The 24,822-nt window shown below is 41.0% G+C and overlaps 1 protein-coding gene across 2 annotated transcripts in view; it reads left to right on the plus strand.

The window, feature by feature from the left end:
* The window catches only part of LRBA (LPS responsive beige-like anchor protein), a 626,758-nt gene that overhangs the window by 525,028 nt on the left and 76,908 nt on the right, over positions 1-24,822 (plus strand). The window contains exons 48-50 of one of the 2 annotated variants that reach the window (XM_088448343.1): positions 2,045-2,134; positions 11,757-11,949; positions 15,703-15,765. In XM_088448343.1, the coding sequence (XP_088304469.1) occupies positions 2,045-2,134; positions 11,757-11,949; positions 15,703-15,765 (346 nt within the window). The remainder of the gene's footprint in view (positions 1-2,044; positions 2,135-11,756; positions 11,950-15,702; positions 15,766-24,822) is intronic. The other variant, XM_088448354.1, reaches the window with a different exon arrangement.

Genomic DNA, 24,822 nt, shown 5'->3' on the forward strand with positions numbered 1-24,822 from the left:
AGTTATATCAGACAGTCATGAAAAAAGCAATTTTGAATGTGTGTCTGTAGAGGAAAAGTAACAAACCTATGTATTTACCTTAACTGCATCCATATGTGCAGTGTTTTCTACATTCCCTCTAAGCACTGGCTGGAAGCTCTTCTACCACGAGCAGTCTCTCACTACATACGGTGCTCTCAGCCTAGATTCCAGAACGGTATCCTCCGACATGTAAAGGCCAAACCTAATATGAACAAGGAAGCCAAGTCTACATAAAAAAAATTTAAATAAAAAAAAAATGCATAATTATATAGTCTGCATACTTTTTTTGCGATGTGTGGAAAAATAGCTATTGAGTATAAAAGTTAATAGATTAATTGTATTATGATAACATGAAGTCTTGAGTACTATTTATCTGTGTTCCACTATTTGCCCTTTCCACTGGTTCCTATGACTGGTCATTAAGCGCTTCTGTGCTGCTCACAGGCAGTGTGTTGAAATACCTCTGCTACTATATGCATCGCAAATGAGTGACCTGTACATCTAGAGTTCAGTTTAATTAATTAAACAATGCCTCTAATATTACATTCTCATATTTAAGTGGTGTTCTCCTTTGTGCATACTTTAAAGCTGTAATACCTAACAGTAAAACATTCTACAGCCCCAGCCAAAACCCAGGGGGAAGATGTGAGTGGGAGGGCCGATCATAAGCCACAATTCAGAAATGACAGCCTGTGACTGCTCCTGGTTATTACACACAGAGCCCTGGAAAATTGCTGCATGTAGGGGGCACCTTAGTAAAATCGGTACTTGTGTACTTTACGGATTCATTGCAGAGAGAACCCAATTAATGTTTTAAATGGTTCTTGTGTACTTTACGTACACAAGTACCAAAAGTTGTCCCCACCTAAAGAAGAAACTTGTCCCCTTGCGGGCTCGCTACGTTGGCCACAAGGTTAACTTCCCCCTCTATGCCCACTTGGATGGTAGGGAATGACGCTGGACACTGGGAATGACGATGGACACTGGCTGATGACGTCAGGGTCATCTCCGTGAATTTGATTTAGCCATTACCATGATTGATAATAATGAGTGTAGGACACGGTTCTCTCTGCAATGAGTCTGTAAAGTACACAAGTACCGTAAAATCTTTTACGTAGGTGGTGCTGCAGCTTTACAGGAAACATGCTTAAAAAAATAAATAAATAACATATTTCAGTTGTCCATGGACAAATAACTAATCTCTGTATAGTCTTAAACTGATTATCAGCAATATTTAAGCTGTATATTACAAACATGCGCTTATAGCTGGAGGAACCAATCTAATACGGTCAGAAGTTGTCAAACTATTTATGGTCACTACAATGAGTCATGGGGACGTAAATTCCAATTTTTTGCAAAAGGTCAGTGTCTATATGGAACTATATGTAACTGCTGTTCTTTATGTAGTTACTTGTGTATGAATAATCTATTCCTTAACACAAGTTGTTCATTTTAATGGCAAATGTTCTCAAAATTATAAATCGTAATGTGATATTTTACAATTTCATAATGCTTCATGTTAGTTTAAGAGTTTAAGGTAATATTAAGTTGAAGTTAATAAATAGAAGTAATCCACTCTGTTAAAGAAGCCATTCACATTTATTAATGTTGGATATTGACAACATACATAAATTTGACGTGTTTTTTTTAGTGTGTGATTGTGGTTTAATTGTATGTTGTTGCTTTTTCCTTTAGTGGGCTTTTTATTTTACTAACATTGGGATGTAGTTTATCTGTAAAGCAAGCTGTGCATACTTGGGCTAATAATCAGCCGTGCAGCCGAAATGCCTGGTTTCTGATTGTAATGGCACAGTCTGTGTCTGCTTAATATCACAAAATAGGATGGATACATTTTGCATTGTTTCTCATGGAAATAACATTTATACTCCTAAAATGACTTCACCATAAATAACAGTGCCAAGTACTAAACTTATGTAGAGTATGATGCACAGCAGGATTTAGGAGGTTATGTTCTAAAGCTCATATTTTGCACCCTATGCTAAACTACTTTTCCCGTTTTAAGGGTGTGGAAGCTCAAATCCGTAGTTTTGGACAGAACCCTTCACATCTGTTAATAGAGCCGCATCCTCCCAGGAGCTCAGCCATGCAAGTGGTAAGTAAATTGGTAGCCTATCCAATGTTACTACATGTATTAAACCAGTGTTTTCAAACCTAGACTAGATGCTTTAAACAGTGCTCCAACCAATTCAGTCTCCTCCCACAAGTGCTTATTATGTTACTTTATGAAAAGGTTACAGAGTAAATGACACGTTGGTCTTTTTCAGTTATTCACATAGTATCCTTTATTATCAAGCTGATAATTAAATTGATTTGATCTAGTTTTACTATATCTGGCCCCTGTAGATTATACCTGCCTTTATAGCTTATGAAATATATATAATTTATATTATTTGTACAAGAGCCTCACCATTTGTACAATGCGTTACACAACTAAAAGATTAGGAATAAATAAAATTTCGGACAATGTTAGGAAAAATTAGGTTTTCAGATTAGATTTGGGGCCAAAGATAACAATTTTGACTCAAGGAATGTGAGAGGTAAATAACCTACAGAATAAGTTTTAGGGCATGGTCGAGCTATTGGAGTTATTTTTGTTTTAGAAGAACAAAGAACATTCCTTGGCATATAGAATATTTATGGTAGCAAATCTAGAAAGTTACAGCAGAATAGGTTGCTGCAATGATGCTTAAGCAGGTTGCACCATTAGAGCTGGCAATGTATGCAGAGAGGAGGAGATAATCCTAAAGTTTAGCATTAATGACTGCACAGGAGAAGATGGTACAAAGGTAGTATGTCTTTGTAAGCAGGGGAGGCACAATCATGATCCAAAATCATGTTCATTTGAAAGATTCAAGTCTAATCATTACATAGTCGGAACCCATTCTAAGAAGTGTTTGCAGGCTATATTCCAAAACTGTTTTGCTTGCAGGTAAAATGATCAACAGGTGACTTGAGCATATACAATGTTTCTCAGTGACGGAAACTTGGGGAAATTGTATTTAAATAGATGACATTTAAAAAGAAATTATGTCTTTCTTGGCTCTGGAAGGCGAGACTTTAATTTCTGGGTGGTTTTTGGAGCATTACAAGTAGATGACACATTTAAACACATTGGCTGTCTGCCACTCTTGCTCAGTTAGTCTTGCTTTTTCAACCCATTTAAAGCTTGCATGTTCACGTGACTCAAGTTGTAGTTCTGTCCATAATTTATTTAAATTTTTTTTAACCCTCACAGTTACGACCATAGATCCTACCTTGTCTGTGTTGTTAGCACCACCATTAGTGGGCAGTGCTGCTACACAGAGCATTCTTCCTTAACAGGGCAAGTGCATGATGCAGAGAAGCACATGTGCTCGCTGCCTGCACAACTTGAGTCCACAAATCAAATATAAATCAAATATAAAGTTAATAAAATGTACTTACAATATAAACCATGTTCCATCCAAAATGTGTTAAAACAGAGTTCATCGTTTTCTTTCATACCTGGTTTTCCTCAATCCCACAAATTACACTGTTACCTGTGTGGACACTAGAGGCCTCCAAACATCGGGACCATTTGTCCCAATTTAAAATGCCACTTGAGCAAGTTATGTTTAAGGGGAAATGAGTCCTGGGAACTTCAAACTGGGAAAAACCGAAACATGCAGACCATTTTGTAACGGAAATTGATCCGTCGTGTAAACTGGAATAATAGACGTCCTGGCTTTATTACAGTTACTTTTTGTCCATGCTGAAAGAAGTCAAACAGTATGTTTTTATATGCTCACCATAGTCACAGGTGATAACTGTACCATGCATGTTTTATATAAAAAAACATATATGTGACATATAATATGGAGGTCAAATATCACGTTGCTTCTTCTAAGAAGTATACAATCAACCTCTTGACTAAACAGTTAAATGAATAATACCAATAAAATAGGTATACACATTTGTTTTGCATTTTGCTATTGTTAGGCATTTCTTATTTGCTCATAATGCTTTTTCTTTTCCTTGGGGCTATTATGTGCACATTTTTATTTTCGCAGGAGAAATTAAAGCCATCTTGCTCTGTGTTAAGTGCACCAGTCATAATATATACCAGGTGTAGTAATTAGCAACCACATGAAGGCAGCCTATTTGTCTGGTTGGCTGCTGTTGTTGAATCCCCTTGTGCCTTCACACTATCAGATAGCTGGATTTAATTGAGGCCACATCAGATGAGGCATTACTGACACCTTTAATTGAATGAGCATCCAGGGAGAATTAACTCATAATATTGATTGGCTTTTAGCCACTTGCTCAGAAGGGTGTCTAGATAGCTTATTAGTTGCCTTTATTTACACCTTTGTGCAAAGAGTACAAACAGGGATTCATAGTACAATATATTTTTGTAAGTACTCTTAATAACTTTTTTAAAAGGTCTGATCATAAAAATGCAAATGCAAATTTAATAGCCTTTTAGTATGGAAAAAAGATAAGTTTTACGTTATCACAATACACAGTAATGTTTTTTTTTAAACACACTAATAGTTTGATTTCTGTGCACATTAATTTGTCTTCTGATAATTCCGGATATTGTACTTTAAAATATAGTACATACTGACACTTTTGTGGTGAAACCAATTTTAAAGTTGTGATCATCGGCGCAAGGTCAGAGGGGATTTAGAACCCTGCAATTGTCCAGCATTCTTCATTCACTTTAATGTTGACTGACCTGAGCCTCTCTTCGATTTAGACTACTGTGGTGGTAAAATTGTGGCATTCTAGAATGCCTATCTGACCTTGCTCTAAGGTGAGAATATAATTCAGTTTCAAAACCAATGCTCTTTTGTTTGGGTAATACTATTATTTTATAATAATGCAAAACTTTATGCTTGTGGTGTTATCAAATAATTGCTTTTTTTTTCAATATCTCAATGTGTTTTATGCATCTTCTCTAAAGCGCCTTATTGATTTTCCTATATTTATTTAATCAGATATAAATTCTGTTTCTTGGATCCTGCCCCTTATGTTGCTTGCATGATATTAAACATTGCTTTTATGCTGATAAATTATGGTTGAGCTTTGGGTCATTTGTATAATATTTATTTTAATTCTGTATTCTTTGTGAAGCTTGGCGTGATCTGTCTGACTCACAGCAGCAAGCCCAGTGAGGAATGAAAACCTATGAATCAATATCACTTAGAAAGTTAGCTATGCAATCGATTATACAATGTTACCATTATTTCTTGGACTGTTGTTAGTAATAATGCAAAATGAAAAATATAATTTAAATAATAAGTCTAATCAACTGAAAGATTAAGTTTTTGATTATTATTTTACTCTATTAATGAAAAGTTCTTGCTTAATTTAAAGAGAGATTCGTTTAGCTGGGAGATAATATCAGAACCTCATGCACTAATCTAATGTGAGCTATTCAGGTAGAAAACCTCAATGGGGCACAAGCAAAATTAAGGGACTCCTGAGGGTGACAGACAGCACTCAGTGCCATGTGAGACCGATATGAGATGTGTTTCCTCCCTTAATTACCCGCAATGTGCTCAGCGACACTTTCCTTCGGAAGATGCTTAATCAAGTGTTAAGTATATATGTCAATAAAAATGAGACGCGTAGATATGAGCTTCAAATAATATAGTTATGATTAGAAGATACTTAAGATTATAGTGTTTGTATAGTAAGGTATATCGGTCAGGTCACCTACAGATTTGATGAATCCATATTTCTGGGGTAATTTTACATTTATGAGATTGAAGCTTTTACTGGTTCCTACATTCTTACCACAAAATGGATGCCTGCACAACAGGTCACAGGCACACTTACAAATATAATACGTATATAATCACTTTCCAGCGTAAAGTTCATAAAACAGGGGTGGGGAACCTTTTTACTGCCAAGGGCCTTTTTGATATATAGAACCTTATTCACGGGCCTGGTGCAGGCCACGCTCCCATGTGATGTCACACGGGGCAGGGCCACAATCGCCGTTAATTACAGCAATGCTAGGAGCATCCTGAAGATGCTCCGAGGAGCTGTAAGGTTAGCAGTGTACCGTGAAAAAGGTCCTAAAGACGCTGCTGGCGCCACTGCTGCATAGATTCTGGCTGCAGTGTGCCATTCTGGGGACCCCGCTAGCCATGTGAGGTTAGCAGAGAAAAGCTCCGCAGGCCTTATATGTCCCCCGGGCCTGAGGTTCCCCATCCCTGCCATAAAAGAATGTTATTTTGGGCTACACTACTGAACTCAAGCTTCCATGAGTCAGAGGCTCGAAAAATAGAACAGATACAGTTCTTATTTTGTGCTATGTGCCAATTCTATTTATGCACATGAATTAAAAGTTAAAATGTCAGCAACTGTTGAGGAAGCAAAATTTTGATATTAAGAGGCGGCTGGATTGGGTTGATCCTTGATGAGTGGCAGCTAGTCACAGTAATGCACTCAATTGTACAAAATAAATATTATGTTTAATAGGTTAAGATATTCCTTTTTAAAAAAAAAAAAAAAAAAAAGATTTTGTTGGATTTTTGAGGGTACAATAAACAAAACGGCATAGTTGGGTCAAAAGACACAAGAAGGCATAATATTCCAAGCCATATGAGAGATAACACGAACACAGTTAAGCTTCGCAATTATAAATCGAAACAAACCCCTAATGTTTTTAAATGTGGTAAGAGATATCACTATCAGAAAAGAGAAGAATGAGAGAGAGACGGAGGGGAACAAAGATGGGGGAAAGCGAGGAAGTGTTAGTAAGGAAAAATAGGGAAGGTAAGTGGCAGGAAGAGTTGGCATGTGGAGTCACTTCCAAGAGGTCATTCTAAGCTAAGTATGCGTCTCCTGATAGACTAACCAAGGAGCCCACGTCTCCGAAAACTTAGCAACATTTTCATGAATTTGGCAAGTGATATTTTCTAAGTTATATGTATGCCAAGTCGAGCCCTGCAGGGCAGCTGAGGACGGAAGGTCCAGTTTTTTCCAAGATGATGCAATCGCACAATTAGCAGCATTGAGAATATGTCTAATAAGAGATTGGGTGAGTTTATCACAGCTATTGATAGGTCGCGGGGGAAGGGAAAAGGATAAGCACGGGGGAATGGAGATACTTGTGACCTGTAGAATCAACCTATGTACTTTCTCCCAATAGCCTTTAATTTTAGGGCAATGCCGCCAAATGTGAACCAGAGACCCCTCACCTCCACAGCACCTATCTGAGGACTGAGGGAAAATAGCCTGAACTCGTGTAGGGACCAGATACCACCTATACATTCTCTTATATGCGTTTCCATTGATTCTGACACAAATGGAAGACTTCGCCATCAGCTCGCAAATTTTGATCCATTCTTTAGGATCCAAAGGAATGCCCATGTCTCTTTCCCAGGCCAGTTCGTGCGGCTCCTTTTAAGGGCCGGTTTTGACCTAGGAGAAGGTTATAGAAAGTGGAAATAAGCCCTTTAGAGCCGGAACGGAGTAAGCAGAGGGACTCCAAAAGAGAATAAGATGGGTGAGACCCTGAGCCAATTACCGTGGTAAAAAGATGATGCAATTGGAGATATTGAAAGAAGTATCTTGTTGGTATTCCTAACCTATCTTGTAGATTGGAGAACTCAGGAAAACGGGCAAACAGGAGCAATATCTCTCAAGAATTTAATATCCTTTGCCGTCCAAGGGGAGAAAGATTTAGGGTTCAATCCAGGTACAAAAAAAACATTATTTCATAGTGGAGTCATAGCGGGGCGATTCTGCGTCAAGGCAAATGTCCTATTGCAGTAGTCCCAAATAGACAAAGAGAAGCGAAGGGCTGGGGGAATAGAAAGGGTGGGTGGTCTAAACTTGTGATCCATCCAAAGAGAGAGTAAGGGGAATGAAAGGTAAGTAGCTGAGCTTCTAAGTCCACCCAACCCCTAGTGCAGGACGGAGCATGTGCAAGAACAGCCTGGGTTAAGTAGACAGCTAGATAGTATTTGTGGAAGTTTGATAGCCCCAAACCCCCCTCTCTACCACGGTAACATAAGATACGAAAGCGGACTCCTAGGTTTACGGCCCGACCAGACAAACCTGGAGACCATCCGCTGCAAGATAGTTAAAAAGATCGAGGGGACTCTGACTGGGAGCGTCTGAAACAGGTACAGAAATCTTGGAAGCACATTCATTTTGATGGCGTTAACTCGTCCAGTCCAAGAATAAAATGAGCTCCCCAGGTGTTCAGATCTCGGCGAATCCTATCTAAGAGTGGAGGGAAGTTGGCAGCAAATAATTTATCATAAGTGTTGGTTAGGTGGACACCGAGATATTTTATAGATCGGGAACAACATCAAAAGGAATAGGAGCTACGCCAAGGAGAGATAGTCGTGAGGTCCAAGAGTATAGGTAAGACTGCCTTTTTATCCTGATTTATTTTAAAATTTGACAGGCGACCATAGGATTGGATTTCTTCAAAGACCGCAGGGAGAGAAGAGATGGGGTGGGTCAAAGTGAGAAGGACATCGTCCGTGTAGAGAGCCACTTTATGGTGAGACTGATCAACTGAAATGCCCGTGATTGTCGGATTGTTGCGAATGCTTGCTGCTAGGGGCTCCATGATCAGGGCAAAGGGGAGCAGCGACAGAAGACAACCCTGACGGGTGCCATTTAAAATACTGAAAGGAGAAGAAGCAAAACCGTTGGCCAGGACCAAAGCAGATGGGTTAAAATATAAATTCCCTCTGAAACCAAAAGCATGAAGAGTGGATTTCAAGAAGGTCCTATCAACCCTGTCAAAGGCCTTCTCAGCATCCAAGGCCACCACCAGTGCAGAGAGCGACCTCGTGTTAGCAAAATTAATGAGGTCAATGACCTTCCGGGTGTTATCAAAGACCTGCCAGCCGGGGATGAAACCCACCTGATCACGGTGGACCAAGGAGGGAATAACACGGGCGAGGCGAGAAGCCAGGAGCTTAGCAAAGATTTTCAGATCAACATTAAGAAGGGATATTGGTCTGTAGCTAGCGCACAAGTCGGGGCCTCTACCTTCCTTATGAATAACCACTATCTCAGCCCTGGTGGTGGCCTCATCAAACTTCTGACCCGATAGAACAGTGTTATAAAGGTTCAACAGCAGAGGAGAGAGGGAGGAAAGGAATCTCTTGTACAAAGCCGCAGTAAACCCATCCGGGCCAGGGGCAGAGGAGGACTTCATGGACTTCACTACCAACTCCAATTCTTCATATGTGAAGTCTTCATTGAGGGCAGATACCTGTGAAGCAGATAAGCAAGGCAATCTACATGAGATAAGATATGTAGAAGTGGCTGCAGAAAGAGAAGAGGGGGAGAGCTCACGATTTTGAAGAGAATAAAGCGAAGAGTAAAAGTCCCTAAAGATATTAGCAATGGATTTTGGATCATATTGAGGGGAACCAGTAGAGTCTAGAATTTTTAGGATCCTATTTTTGGTGCGCTTAGTTTGGAGCTTACGCGCTAAGATTCTATCCACCTTATCTCCACGCTCTAGAATCTTTCTTTTAGCCATTTAGAGTACGGGACGCCTTTGATGAGAGAAGTTGGTTCAGTTGGGCTCTACTTGAGCGAAGTTGGCGAAAGAATTTATCTTTAGGAAACCTCTGGCACTTCTCAGTTAAGACTGAAGTTTTAGCCTCTAGATTGTATATTTCCTTTCTTTCTATTTTTCTACGGGTGGAAAAGATTTGAAGGAAGGTTGTTAGTAACGGATAGAGGGTAGAGAAGGAACTGCGTCTGATCAACAGGCCGCAGAAGGTGCACGATAGAAACAGCACATCCTGTGCACTTGGGGCTCGGGGGGGTAGCCCAGAGAGCATGGACAGACATAAAATAATGCAAACAAAACTTATCAGTACAATATTTCAAATATGATATAGAAATGAGGAGAGAAACGAGTAAGTAGAAAAGAAAGAAAGGAGTCGAGGAGAACCAATATAAACAAATATATTAGATGTTGTGAAAGGAAAAGTCTCCCTTGCGACCATTCACACCAGTGAGAAATGAAAAAGAAAAAGGAGGAATAACAGAGAAAAAAAAAAGGTAAAAAATAGACAATGAGGAAGGAAAACATGGATCAGATGACAATACATTAGTAGAAAAGAACATTAGGTCAAGATATTCTTATAAATTTCAGGAGAGATAAACTGGGCATTGAAGGAGGAGATCCTGGTTTAATTGGTGGCTACAGATCCTTTATGGATGCAGAAAACATCCTGAACTTTGTCCATCCACTGATCGGGTTATTTACTTTCAGTGGGACATATTTTGTTCCATTCTGCCGCAATGGCTACAATAGGTAATTATATTCCACAAAAAGCTGGTAAATAAAAAAAAGGGCTCATCACATGTAGAAGGATGAAAAGATTTAAAAAAAAATGTATTTAAAGGGGCAGTCCAAACTAAAAGTGTTAGGGCTTTGAAGTGACCATTTTACATTTGCTGGCACGAACATTCCTGGGACAGGATACAGTGTCAGAAATGATTGCACACAGTATCTGTGCAGGTGTACCTGAAAATTGGGGCTACATCTGTGTATCTGAAATAAAATCTGCTTAGTTTTTTAGTTTGTAATTTATGCCTGTAGACTAAATTTGCCAATGTTTTGTATACAAAGATGTATAGATTTCCACATGGAGATAAGCTCGGTATTGCAGCAGTTTTGCCTTGAAACCGAATCTTCAAAAAGGTTGTGACTGTACAGAGAGCATCAGGTCACCACTGACTTACTATTCACAACACCGACTGTCCTGCACTAAAGCCCTGATTGGAGGTTGAAGTGTCCACAGAATTCCTCAAATTAACCACTTAACTGACGTGGTCGTATGGGATGTGAACGCAGCCAGCTGTGCTTCAGCTGACAAGGTGCAACCACCCCGCACCGCTGTGTTTTTGAAGAGGAAATTTGTTCTACACATGTGCAGAACAGAACTCCGCAGACTCTCCTCTGGACCCGGCAATTTCTGACCGGTTTTGCTGGAAAAATCATCAGTTAAGTGGTTAAAGGTGGTTATTTCTTACTTAGGGCAAAAGTGCAGTAATCCGTAACAGTGACTTAACAAATCACTCAGATCTAATACAGGTTGGACAATTCTGGTAATTGCTGACTGCACTTTATTAGTAAATAGCCCTTAAGCTGCATACACACACAACGATTTTGTTACAAACTATTTTATGAACGATTTTCTGTCAGATTATCTGTCAGATTTTTTAAAGTGTAATGAACGATTTTTTTGACCTACAAACGATTTTTGCATATTCCCTTAATGAAAATCGTTGAGTTGACAAGTCTGACTGAACTACAAACTTGAATGCGCATGAATGATAATCGTTCAGCTTTAGTACAAAACTACCACAGGGAAGTTAGGTAATGTAAAACCAGTTGTAAAATAACAACATTAAAGATTCGTTTTGGGGATGTGTGGGTTTTTTTGTGATGTAATAAGAACCCATATTCCCAAGGTTTTATAATCTGTGCCTGGACAATAAATCAGGATCGGTTGAAATGCCTGCTTTGTGTTGCAGAGTTACAGTAGGAGATTCTGGCTCTTTCATTTCCCCACTGGGCTTGTTACTATTGCGTTTGCTTTGCATGTGTTGCTGCTGTAAGATTGTCTATTATAATCAGGTCTTCATTCTCTTGTCCTGTTTTCCTCCCCTTGTGTTCTTTGATGTGTCTTTCTCTGTACACTTTGTTCCCTTTTTCCACTTGTGTCTGGGTTCCTGTTGTACCCACTCAACAGTATCTCCTCCTGCAGACACCACTGATGTTTACGGACCAAGCTCAGCACGATGTCATTATGGTTCTAAAGTTTCCGTCCAACTCTCCCGTCACTCATGTTGCAGCGAACACTCAGCCAGGATTGGCTACCCCTGCAGTCATTACTGTCACTGCTAACAGGCTGTTTGCTGTGAACAAGTGGCACAGTCTTCCAGGTGAGTTTAAGACAAATTCACCTGAAATATTATCCCTTACAGCTTTTTTTTTTTACCATGTTTAACGTGTTCATTTGAACGGTTTGCCACAATGAGTGCAGGATCTGATCGTGGACTTTAGATTAATTTATTGGTACTAAAAGTTGTGTGTGTTTGAAAGTGACAAACGTTGTACAAAGTGATAACTAAAATGGTTTAGCATGCTGAGTAGATCTATTCACTACAGTTAATATAAACCAGGTTAGTCTTGATTCAGCATGGATCGCTATTGCAACAGCGTAGGCAGATCGATCGATGGTGCGTACTGCGCATTTGTATGCAGCACAGTGAGCATGCATGAGTTAGCATTGCGATCGTTTTGCAATCACTCAAGCAACATGAAAGCCATCACAGAGCAAGAGATATAGGCTGTGAGCGTTTGGGGGTGGTTATGGGGGTGTGGTCAGAGAAACACAAGTGTGTGTGTCCGTTTGAACACTGTTGCCTGGGCGTGCATAAATTAGCCACTGAGACAGCATACACAGCTTGAATACTCAGTGCGTTCAACAAGACTTTCAGTTCCTGCGGCAGGTCAGACTTGCTGTAATTGTGCGTGAGGGGCCGATGTTACGCAATGTTCTCGATGTATATGCAGGACTGCAAGGTATTACGGATGTGAGATAGTGGTAGTGGGCGTCTCTATGCTTGCTGTGCGATGGCTTTGCAATTACATTCATTAGCATATTTTCACAGCAGACCCCCGTGCGTAATTTCTGCTACGATCGCAATAGCGATCCATGCTGAATCAGGCCCACAGTCTGTGTGATAGTAATGAGTCTGTTAGAGTGATATCATTTCAGTACAAGTTTAGATGTCGTGTAAGAAATGATTGAGAGTAAATCTATCACACATACATAGGTAAAGTAAGAAAACGACATGGATTAATTATGTCTAATAAAAAAAATAAAAAATGCAATGGGATATTTCTGTGTATAGTATGCTGACCTGTCAGAAATTGGCAGTCTTAGTACTGGGTCAGGGGATCACTATTTCATTTCAAAGATGCACAAGGTTGATCATATTTTCCATTTCTTTTAAAAAGTTTATATATGTCACCGCCTTCTTGTTGGTCAAAGTTTATAGCTAATAAACCAGAGCTATTGGCTTACTTTCTTAGGAAGTCAATGTTTTGTGACTGTACCTGTTTACTGTCCCATATAGTACTAGTCACAGTCACACAAGGGCTTTAGGGAAGGAAATGGATACAGCTTGTATAACCTGTTGCTGCATCATGGCTCGCTTACATGGGCTAGTCACCTGGGCAAATTTGTAGCCAACCCTTAACTGATCCTTTTTTTTTTTTTTTTTTTTTTTTATTTACAAATGTCATTCATTAAATATTAACAGGTACTGTACAAGGAAAAGGATGCGATCATGACATTTACAAACAACATGAGGAGTTGTACTGTACAGTTTTTCAGCCCCTAAAATGTTGTATGATCAAGGGTAGATACTTCATAGTCAGCAATGGTCTTTGGATTTTGATATGATAGACCTTCAGATCAGTAAGCGTTATCAAAATGTTTGCAGGGTTAAAGATGAACCTTGGAGTCAGCACATTTGGTTAATATTTTCATATATGTACTGGCATGCAACCATTAACTACTTAGCATGTACTGTACTAAAAATGTTCCCAAATACACTTGAAATACACATTCTGTGTTTAAATTGGGAAGGAAGCAATGCTTCAGGAGCAGTGTCCTCTGTAATTCGCCATTGGCAGGATATTGGAACATACTTTTAGGAGCAATATTGGTGCTACACAAAGAAGTGCACCACTTGCCACAGGCAGCAGATGGTTGTCTGCTTTAGGTCAGACTGCTTCTTGTTGTTTCATTTCACATAGTGCCATGTTAGGCATCAGGACAGGGAAAGTACTGCACCTGTTACTGGATCCTAGCTGACTACAAATATAGGGCCTTATTTTGAGGGAGACTTAAATGCTATTTGTGCCTTTTTTTCACAAGTTGCATTATATTTTTAATGCGCAAGAACAAATTTTTGCAAAGGGCATCTTCTGTCAGTAATAGGACTGCTGTGCGTACATCTAGGAGTCCAAGACTGGGGCTGGAATTAATGCAGACAGTTGGTGTGCATATGCGAGCTGTGGGCATGCAGATGCAGCAAAGTACAGTAAGGGCATGATGTGTCATGGCAGATGCATAGTCACAAACATGAACATATGGAGTGGTTTGAGTTGTGGGTGCTCTGACTGTGGGTGTATCTGCATGCGAAAAGCTACATTACAGTGTCACAGCCTCTGCTGGATGCCTATATTCTGTGTGCAACTGCGGGTGTATCTGATTGCGAAATGCTATGTTAGTGTCACAGCCGCTGCTGGAAGCCTATATTCTGTGTGCAACTGCGGATATATATACATGCGAAAAGCTACGTTATAGGCATCCACTGCTGGATGCCTATATTCTGTGTGCAACCTGCGGATATATCTGCATGCGAAATGCTACATTACAGTGTCACAGCCGCTGCGGGATGCCTATATTCTGTGTGCAACTGCGGGTGTATCTGATTGCGAAAAGCTACGTTACAGTGTCACAGCCGCTGCGGGATGCCTATATTCTTTGTGCAACTGCGGGTGTATCTGCATGCGAAATGCTACATTACAGTGTCACAGCCGCTACGGGATGCCTATATTCTGTGTGCTACTGCGGATATATCTGCATGCAAAATGCTACGTTACAGTGTCACAGCCGCTGCGGGATGCCTATATTCTGTGTGCAACTGCGGATATATCTGCATGCGAAAAGCTACGTTAGTGTCACAGCCGCTGCGGGATGCCTTTATTCTGTGTGCAACTGCGGGTGTATCTGCATGCGAAATGCTACGTTACAGTGTCACAGCCGCTGCGGGATGCCTATATTCTTTGTGCAACTGCGGATATATCTGCATGCAAAATGCTACGTTACAGTGTCACAGCCGCTGCGGGATGCCTATATTCTTTGTGCAACTGCGGATATATCTGCATGCGAAATGCTACATTACAGTGTCACAGCCGCTGCGGGATGCCTATATTCTGTGTGCAACTGCGGGTGTATCTGATTGCGAAATGCTACGTTACAGTGTCACAGCCGCTGCGGGATGCCTATATTCTTTGTGCAACCTCGGGTGTATCTGATTGCGAAATGCTACGTTACAGTGTCACAGCCGCTGCGGGATGCCTATATTCTTTGTGCAACTGCGGGTGTATCTGATTGCGAAATGCTACGTTACAGTGTCACAGCTGCTGTGACATGCTTATATTCTGTGTGCAACTGCAGATATATCTGCATGCGAAATGCTACGTTAGTGTCACAGCCGCTGACACTGTAATGCAATATTTTGCAGGCAGATACACCCGCAGTCGGACACAGAATATAGACATGCCACAAAAATGCAACTTTTTTTTTTCCTGTTTGTGTCTCACTGTGAATAAGGCCTAAAATGTACAGTACAATTCTGTACACCGTAATAATGCTGAACTGTAGCCACATCAATAAGAGATGTGCCCTACTGGCGAATTACATTTCTGAATGTCCTGTAGAGAATAATATAGAGGTATATGTACAATACATGCATGCTTTGTGTTGATCTGAAAGTCTCCCCCTTTGTCTTTCTCTTTGTGTGTATTTGCCTCAGACTATCCTTGGCGTATTTGTCTGCTTTTTTTTTTTTATCCTATACACACATTTGTACTAAACCATTTTTCCCTCTCTTTAGCCCATCAAGGTGCTGTGCAGGACCAGCCGTACCAGCTGCCGGTGGAGATCGATCCTCTCATAGGTCTGTCATTCCCTCCTCTCTCTGCGATTCATTAAGCACTGTATGGTAGCCCTGAAGTATAGATTACTGTTGTTTTTCACTTGCCAGTTGTCTGGAATGGAATTCTCCTGATAAACCATTTGCATGCAAATTGGAATGCAATGAGCTGTGGCTATGCTGGTATTTCATCAACTCCCCCTCGTTGGCTTGCCTAATTTGAACAGGCCTAGGACGTGTGTCACCGAAAATTAATATGGATGCCGTAATAATGTGTGATTGAGAATGGCGCATGAAACACTGTCAGGATAATATTGGATCTTTTCATCACTCAGACTTGTTGATGAGCAGGAGCGAGGCCCTGCTATGATGAATTGGCACTCAGTAATGTGCTGGAGCTGCAGTTTTTTTTCCTAGGGAAATTTTCATTATAACAGTAAGGTTGTTCACACAGAACTAAAACCTTGGTGTTAAGGCTTCATTATTAAATGTAATCTTTTTTTTCCCTCATGGTCCTGCCTTATTGCATTGCATATTAATGTGACCTTCCAGGTAGATGCAGCTTGTGTGTATTTTGCACTAATACTTGTATGACTATGTACAGCAACATATAATGTATGATCAGGTCAAGCCTGGAAACACTGTGGTGTTTTATATCCTTTACCCATACATAAATGAACCTTTTGTCATGCACTTGATTTTTAATATGCGGGAAAATACCTGCTTGTTGGCATATGTACAAAGAGCTTTTTTTTGCAGTTGAGGTAAATAGCTGTGCGTGCATCATATTATGTGTAGTGCAGTCTCATCTTTCTCTGTCAGTCTGCTGTTCCCTTATGTGAGGAGTCAGGATGATGAGCAGTGAGATATGGTTTTATCCTCCTCAGAAGTGGAGAGCAGTCTCTCTGTGACTTATAGTGTGAGCTCCCACCGATGGAAATGGATGAGCTGCAGTTCATTATCATAGAGTTTGCTAGGCTTCCCCATCATTAAGTCCCCTGATAATAGTAAAGGAACAGCAGGAAAGCTCTGCTTACTAGCTACAAAAGCATTTTAACTCTTTTTTTTTTTTATGTGACTTGAAATCCCACTGTCTGCTCAGCAGTTATGTTGCTATGTTCTGGGTATTTTGTACACTTTACTTTCTTGTTCCAAACAGCTATGAGCAATCTTTTAAAAATGTGTGAGTGGGGTGATTGGATGACCATTTCACGATTTATATAGTATTAGGCAATATAACACACAGGACACCAGCAGCACAGACGCTTTACTGCTTTCATCTAATGATGGGTACACACCTGACAGATTTGCCAATCGATGATAGGGACTAGCCAATTTTTGGAGCTTTAAAACAATCCAATTTTGAGCCTACACAATTACTGAGCTGAGAAGGAGCACGTCATTGCTAATTTAATACAAACACCCACAAATGTGACATTTTTAACTTGAACTATCTGCAGGAATGCCGTACACGCTACATTTTCATACCAGCAGTATACCGATGACTGTTATACAGCACTCCTCATAATGGGACCTGATGACACGATTGCAGCGTACACATTATCAGGCAGAACGGTCGGAAATTGGCTTTTTGGCCCGATTATTGTATAGTGTGTACCCAGCTTCAGATGATGATTGTACTGTGTAAAGTATAGCCTAATGCGCTCCCTACTCTGAATTATACAGACATTAGAAGCTACTAGGTAGAGTGCTTTTATACAGCTCACAGACCACTTTAATGTCTTAAGCTAAGGCACTCTGTAATACATGGACTATGGACCTGATTCAGAGCCGCTCGAATCCAGCGTATGCAAATTTTTCAAAGTGACTACATGGGAAGCGATCGCTCGCCAAGGCATAAGCACACCCACTTTGGCTGTACGAGCGATCGCTCTGTGTATGCAGACACCCATAAGCTTATGTCGAGACGCCCACTACGCACGTCATCTCCAGGAAAGTGTATTAAAACATTGGTACATCGAGCACCATCGGTAGCGAACGCAGCACTTGTGGTTGCCTTACCCTGCCGCAAGCACTGCGAGGACTTCAGTGTAAAAAACAGGCATGTGACGTGTACTATGACGCTGCCTGTTTATTATGCACGCCTTAAAAACTGCGATGAAACACTGAGCACGTCTGCGTTCGCAGCCTTCACACCCCCGTTATTAGTGTCCTTCCCCTGTTCCCACCCACAAACGACCTCCTGTCACTCATTTCACTGGGCTGTCTTTGCTGGGCGAGCGGGATGCGATCGCTCAGAGTAGTTCTCTCACGCGCAGAACGAAGCGTGTGCATGCACGTTAGCAAACCATCGGGCCACTTGCGAGTGCACAGCGCTAGCGAGCGGGTCTGAATGAGGTCCAGTGTCCTTAGCAATACTTTAATACATACAAACGATCATTCTCTTTTGTCTTCTTATTTGTACATTTAATAAAATGTGTAAGTGCCCCGAACATTAATAGCAGTTCCCTATAAGATAGATATTTTGCCTGATGCTTCTTTATACTGTATACAGTACTAACTTTTTTTTCTTGTAAAAGGACTGACAGTCACAGGGAGATGGAAAATGTGGGATTTTCTGGCCAATCTGACACTGTTTAGGGAAAGATGGGAAGAAAGAACAGGGACAAGCCAGTGTCACGAAGGAGCTTTCTTTATGTAACGTTAGTCAAGATGTAAATCAGAACAGGCGGTTCTGGAAAATAACAAGCCTGATGGCACCCGCAGAGAAGAGAAGCATTTACTTACTGAGGAATTCTGTGCTGAGCAAAATGGAATGAAGGAGTATTGATGTTGCAGCTACTTTCGTTTTTCCTGAGCATAAACATATCAGTTTCTTTTGTATAACTCATGTCTGCAGAATAGTCTCACTTTCATCTCTTATAAAGTGTATTAACCTTGAGACTGGGAGTATCAGACATGTTTGTACATATGTATCCCCACTGCTACTTGATAAGTCACATGTGATGAAACGCAGGCGGTCATGAACATAAGCACGTTTCTTTATGCAATACAAACATCACTTTTGTGTTCACCAGCCTAGGTTAAAATATAATTGTGTCTTCTACCTAGGTGAATGTATTAAGCAGATCCATTGGAGAAATGAGTCTCCTGGTTGAAGTTTTGTTAGAGGATTAATAGGACTGACTCATTACGCCTTGAAAATTGAGTAGTTAGAAATCCGATTTGATCTAAAGTTATTGTAGGAAAATATTTGCCCAATTCAGATGACTAGTATACTGCAGAAAGCACTGTCATGGTGCAGGAACTAGCAAAACCAGGGCCACCTTCTACTTACCCCACAATTGGTAAATAGAACATGTTTGTCGCCACTTGGGGAGGGGAGGGTTGGGGGGGCATTTGATTTGGAGCAATGGTGACTTGACTCATCTGACTTTCAACGCTTCTAAAAGCTCATACACACTAGACGATGTGCTCTATGAACGATATTGGTGACAGATTTCCCTTGAACTTTCTGTAGTGAAGGACAAACGTTATTTGGGTGTACACACTGAAAGATATCGTACAGTGAAGTCATCCTGCCACATCTCTGAACAGGCAATTCTTGATGATATCGTCAGATTGGCCTGCATGTACGGACGACAAAAGACATCGTTAACGACCCTCTGGAGCGCGCATCATTGGTCGTTCACTGCATACACACTGAGCAATATGAACGATATGTTGTTGAATGATATCGTTATCGTCCATATCATTTATAAAAATCGTCTAGTGTGTATGCGGCTTTGGCATATAACTGACCACCAGCTGCAACAGATCTGCAAGTCCACAATACTCCTCACTGCGGTGCGATCTCCTGGTGGATATGTGTGTCATTATGGTGGTACAGCTACCTACTGACATCCAACGTGTTTTGTCACAAATGACCTATTCAGGGTGTGATTAAATAGTCTTGTAAATCCTAGCATCCTCCACGCGTTCAGCAGTGATCCTGTCAGAAGTTGAACAGGTGTATATAGGTCTTCAAGTCTGTTAAGTCACCTCATAAGAAGGGTCTAGAGGGGAGGAGTGTAACCTAAAACAACATAATACATTTTGATATAAGCCTAATATATGCACATTTTTTCATTCAAATAGATTTTACATATACTACACTATAAGCACCCTATTGGTGTTTGTGTTTTGTGTATATATGTATATATTTATATATATATATAAAATATATATTAGTATAAAATGTGTGTGAAAAGGGAAATCAGGTGGGGGGAAAACGAACACGGTGCGTAGTGTGTAAGCTCCCAGACAGGAGCAGTCTTTTACGATAGTTCTGGTGCGATTAGGGCTGTTTACAACTGAGTAATAGTTTTGAAACTTTAGACGGAAAAAAAATGACTTGTATGAGAAAGCACTCGTAATGCTGTCGTTCTGATTCTCAGAGCTATAATCCAAATCCCTGGCTGGGATAAACTACAATACTGACTTGTTTACCCGCCAAGGGAACATATTATTGCCTCGTAAAGCAACAACAATCCTTATTATTCACAAGGCATCTAGAGCAAAACTCAGAGCAGACACTTTATAGTCATATCAACCTACATTATTTTTTGCAGCATTGTAGCTCACCGATCTTTCATATCCGTGGCACTCAATATGAAAGAAGAAAAGTAAGAAGTTTAGGGATGAATATGTTGTTGGGTACTATGTACATACTTTGGTCTATCTTTGCTGGTAGGTACTGTACAGCTAAAAATTCTGTAGGTTTACTTTCAATTAAAATTTGTTGAAATACAAATATTACTAGAATACCACCATGGAAATGGAAAAGGTCTCCCTTTAAGTAAATTTGTTTAATTTCTATGGTGTAAATGACATGCTAGAGGAGCAGTACACAGTGTTCTCCCCAGGTTGTTTTCTGCAGGCGCATCGCCCGGCAGAAACAGCCTACCGCCTGGCACTTACCCCCTGCGCATTCCCTGACCCCCTTGCCGACCCCTGCTGTAGAACGCTGGCCTTTGAAGCGACCGGATGCTAAAGAAACCTCCGATCACTTCAGAGGCAAGCATTCTGAGTGATGCACTGCCCGGGTGACTTCATGACTTCACCCGCGACGTGAGGAGCCTGCCCTGTACGCCTGCTGGATCTATTAGATCCAGTCAGACTGAGGCAGCGAGAGTGGGAGCGCAAGCACGAGCACCGAGCATGTTAAGGTAAGTTCTGGGTTGGGGCTGGGACCAGTCTGGGGGCTGTGCATAAGGGGCACTATTTAAGCCTGGGGGCACTGCATAAGGGGCCAGTCTGGTGGCACTGCATAAGGGGCACTATTTAAGCCTGGGGGCACTGCATAAGGGACCAGCCTGGAGGCATTGCATAGGGGCACTACTGTATAAAGGGGAAAACTACAGGGGGCAATGTATAAAGGGGAAAACTACAGGGGGCACTGTATAAAGGGCACAAATACAGGGGGCACTGCATATGGGGATAACTACAGGGGGCACTGCATAATGGGCACTTTTGACTGAAAGTCAGTGGGGGAGCAGCCTGAGACCTGTTGGGCTGGAATGGTAAGGGAGATACCCATTTTCCCGGCGCGCGCATAATTGCGAAGGCCCCCACCCGGCTACTTCTTGATGTCACCCGGGTGGAAAACATTTCTGGGGAGAACGCGGAGAACAGCATTATCCATGTGAATGATAGGAACATATTCTGTGGATTCGGTTTGCTTTCTTAACTTGACACCAATGATTTAAGCCTTAGGAGAAGTGGAGAACCCCTACCTTGGATGAAGCCATCTAACATGAATTTTGTTCTTACATTGTGATTCCTGTTAATTGATTAGTGTAGTACATGTACACGCCAAACCATTACTACTAGTATGTTAAATTAGCATATTATTTAGGGAATAACCATTGACACCATTCAGCAAAACATAAAAATCTCCAAAATGCATTGAGAATGTAATTTTGACATCTCTCTAAGGGCTCTATTCATTATGTTAATTATTGGGGTCTGAGGTGACCCCGATAATTAACATTTCAACTCGCGGTGAGCGCTGAAGCAATGATGAATCCGTAAATCAGCTGACTATCTTTCATTGTTCACGCATGTGCTTAAAAGCCCTGGCGTCCGGCAAAAGGAGCCGAACAGGGGTGGAGGGCCTCTTAGCAAACCCGGGACTGCTGGAACAAACGCCACCTGAAAATGGCGAATGCTCCCGCAGTCAAGCTCCGAAAATATTGTATATTTGGAGCTTGATGAATTCTGTCCCCATACTAGTGAATGAGGACAGCGGGCCATTTTGGGAGAGAAAGGTAAGCAGGAGTTATCTGATATCTCCTGCATTACCTTTTTGATGAATGACCCGAAAATATAATTTCTACAAAAGCAAGTGAAAATTTTCACCTGCTTTTGTAGAAATTAAGTGATAATTAATAGAGCCCTACAACTTGTGGCTATTAAATAGCGAGACTGATGCTATATGTTTAATTATATTAAGTACATTTTAACTCCTTTCCCCTTCTATGTACTCCCCTTCTGCATCCACACACTGCTGCATTCTTATTTTCCTTTGGTCAAAGCCGTGCTGTAGCTTATCTGCCAGCTGTCTGAACAGATCCGTCCTTATCTTCTTTACCTCAGTAACTGATGCAAAACGGGTCCCCTTGAGTACAGATTTGACTTTAGGGAAAAGAAAGAAGTCACATGGTGCTAGGTCTGGCGAGTATGGAGGTTGTTCTAGAACTGCAATCTGTTTCTCGGACAGAAACTGCGTCACAGAGAGAGCTGTGTGGGCTAGTGCGTTGTCCTGATGGAGGATGAAACAATTTTTCCACAATTCTGGCCTCTACTGATTCTCTCCCGCAAAGTTGCTAGAACATTTTTGTAGTAATGTCGATTCATTGTTGCACCTTCTGGTACCCAGTCTTCCAAAATAACACCCTTGATATCAAAGTAAACAATTAACCTGGCTTTGGATTTGCTTTCACATGCTTTCCTCATTCCTGTTGATGATGGTGTTTTCCAATGCATGGACTGACATTTTGTCTTAGGATTGTACTGGAAGATCCATGTTTAATCACAGGGATAACTTTATCTAAAAAATGTGAATCTGTTTCAATTTGTTCCACAATGTCTACAAGTTTGCTTGCAATTTTTGACGGGCTCAAAAGTGAGATGCCTTGGAACCATCTTAGCACAAACTTTTGTCATGTTAAGATCTTGATTCAAAACTTGCCTAACAGTTTCTTTGTCGATGTTTACCATTTCTGCTATCATACGGATGCTGAGTTGATATTCAATTCGCACAATTTTTTTCCCACATTTTCATTTGTTTTTGATATGCAAGGCCTCCAATATCCTTACGGCCTTCACTAAATCATCTGTGTCACTCAAACACACTTGCATGTGACATACAATATGCCCCGTAAGCCTCGGTTAGCATACAGAAAGATTCGGTGGCATTTTGTTGAATTTAACTAAAAAGCTTAAGTTAACAAGTTACTCTACTTTTGAACTAAGCATTTTTACAACGCAAGGGAAAAACACAACTTCTTCGAACACTGTGTGACAGCAAATTATCTATGCAAGAGGGGTGAAACTTGCAAAACCGCTTTAGGATAGTCCAAGGTCAATGTTCCTCCAATCCCTTTTAACTCTCATTGTTTAATAGCCACACCTCATATGTAGCCCTCTAGGTGCGTTTGCTGGCTTTGTACAATTTGACAGCACCTGTGCAGTAAACAGTGTTACTGTACCATTGCTGTATTTGGAAATTTTTAGAACCTTGCAGTACCACTGCCACCACTAAATATGGGCTTGTATAATATTGTTTTAACAATAAACTCAAACTGTCTACACATAATTGGGATGGACTATTATGTAAGGAATCATTGTGCTGAACCACGGTATTATAGACAACAAGCAGTAGTAACATGGTGGAGAAGGTTTATTCACTACCACATTCTGACAACAGGTTCATTCATCCAAGAGGTGTAGTAAGTATCTCTCCTTAAGCTGGCCCTTTCTAATAGCCCCCAGCCGCAGGAGCCCATTTTCAAAATAATAGTGGTAGTGTTCTCATTACCCACCTTCTCCATTTGATTGAAACATGCCATGCATAGACCAGGTTAGTGGCAGCTACACATTGGTGTCATCAAGCACTCAAGCTGCTCTTATGACCCCAGCCAGTTGCTACACTCACTGGTTACAGGAAGGTGAGGAGTATGACACCAGTCACCTGCTGTCCATTGCATTAGATGCACGTGAATGACAGTGCTTGTAGAAGTACAGGAAAGGGAGGACTGTACCTTACTAGTGTTGCCAGATCCGGTCATACCACAGTGTCCAGTGACATAAATAAACATGTCTCACAGCTAAGGTTTAGGTAAAGAAACTACTCTAAACGTTAACAGGCAAATATATAGAACTTGTACACACAAGTTTCAAATATCAAAATATTGTACTTTTCTCATCATTTGGGGTCGATCCAATTAGCCGCGATGATCTGGCTGGCGCGAGTCTTCACGGCAGTGGGCGCACTTTACGGCAGCCCGAATGCGCAGAATTTTGTTTGCAGCCCCATAGAGCTGCGAGCAAAATTCCGCGAATTTGGGCTCAGAGCGGGCCACGAAGGGTGCGAGATACCAGTCCGTTGCCGGCGTTTTAACGCCGTTGCAACGGCAACTTGCACCCTTCACAGCTAATTGGATCGACCCCTATGACTTATATTTGTTAACACTTGTCAAAGCTTGCCTGCTGTATAGTATACTCTGTACTTAATAAGTGCTCCCGTTATATTGTACCGAACAGTAATGCTCATGTATGCTGCAGGCAATGTGAAAATTGATGCAAAGTGAATAAAATGCTGGTTAGTGTGTAGTTGGATTAAAACCAGATGGGTCCCTAGGCAGCATGCAGCTTTGGGCCCCTGTACCCCCTCTATTTTGGGCCCAAGTCATGAGCCTAGTGTGCCTAATGTATGATCTGGCTGTGTTGTGTTCATGTCCTTTTGTTAACATTTTTGTGACTATCTGCACCACGGTGTGATTAACATGTTTTAATAATGCCCCTAAATGCTTAAAATTAACACCTTGCGTATTACGTTTTAATAATTTTGATATGTAT

Source organism: Taudactylus pleione, unplaced genomic scaffold (assembly GCF_031769625.1).
Source record: "Taudactylus pleione unplaced genomic scaffold, aTauple2 ptg000021l, whole genome shotgun sequence".
Lineage (NCBI taxonomy): Eukaryota > Metazoa > Chordata > Amphibia > Anura > Myobatrachidae > Taudactylus > Taudactylus pleione.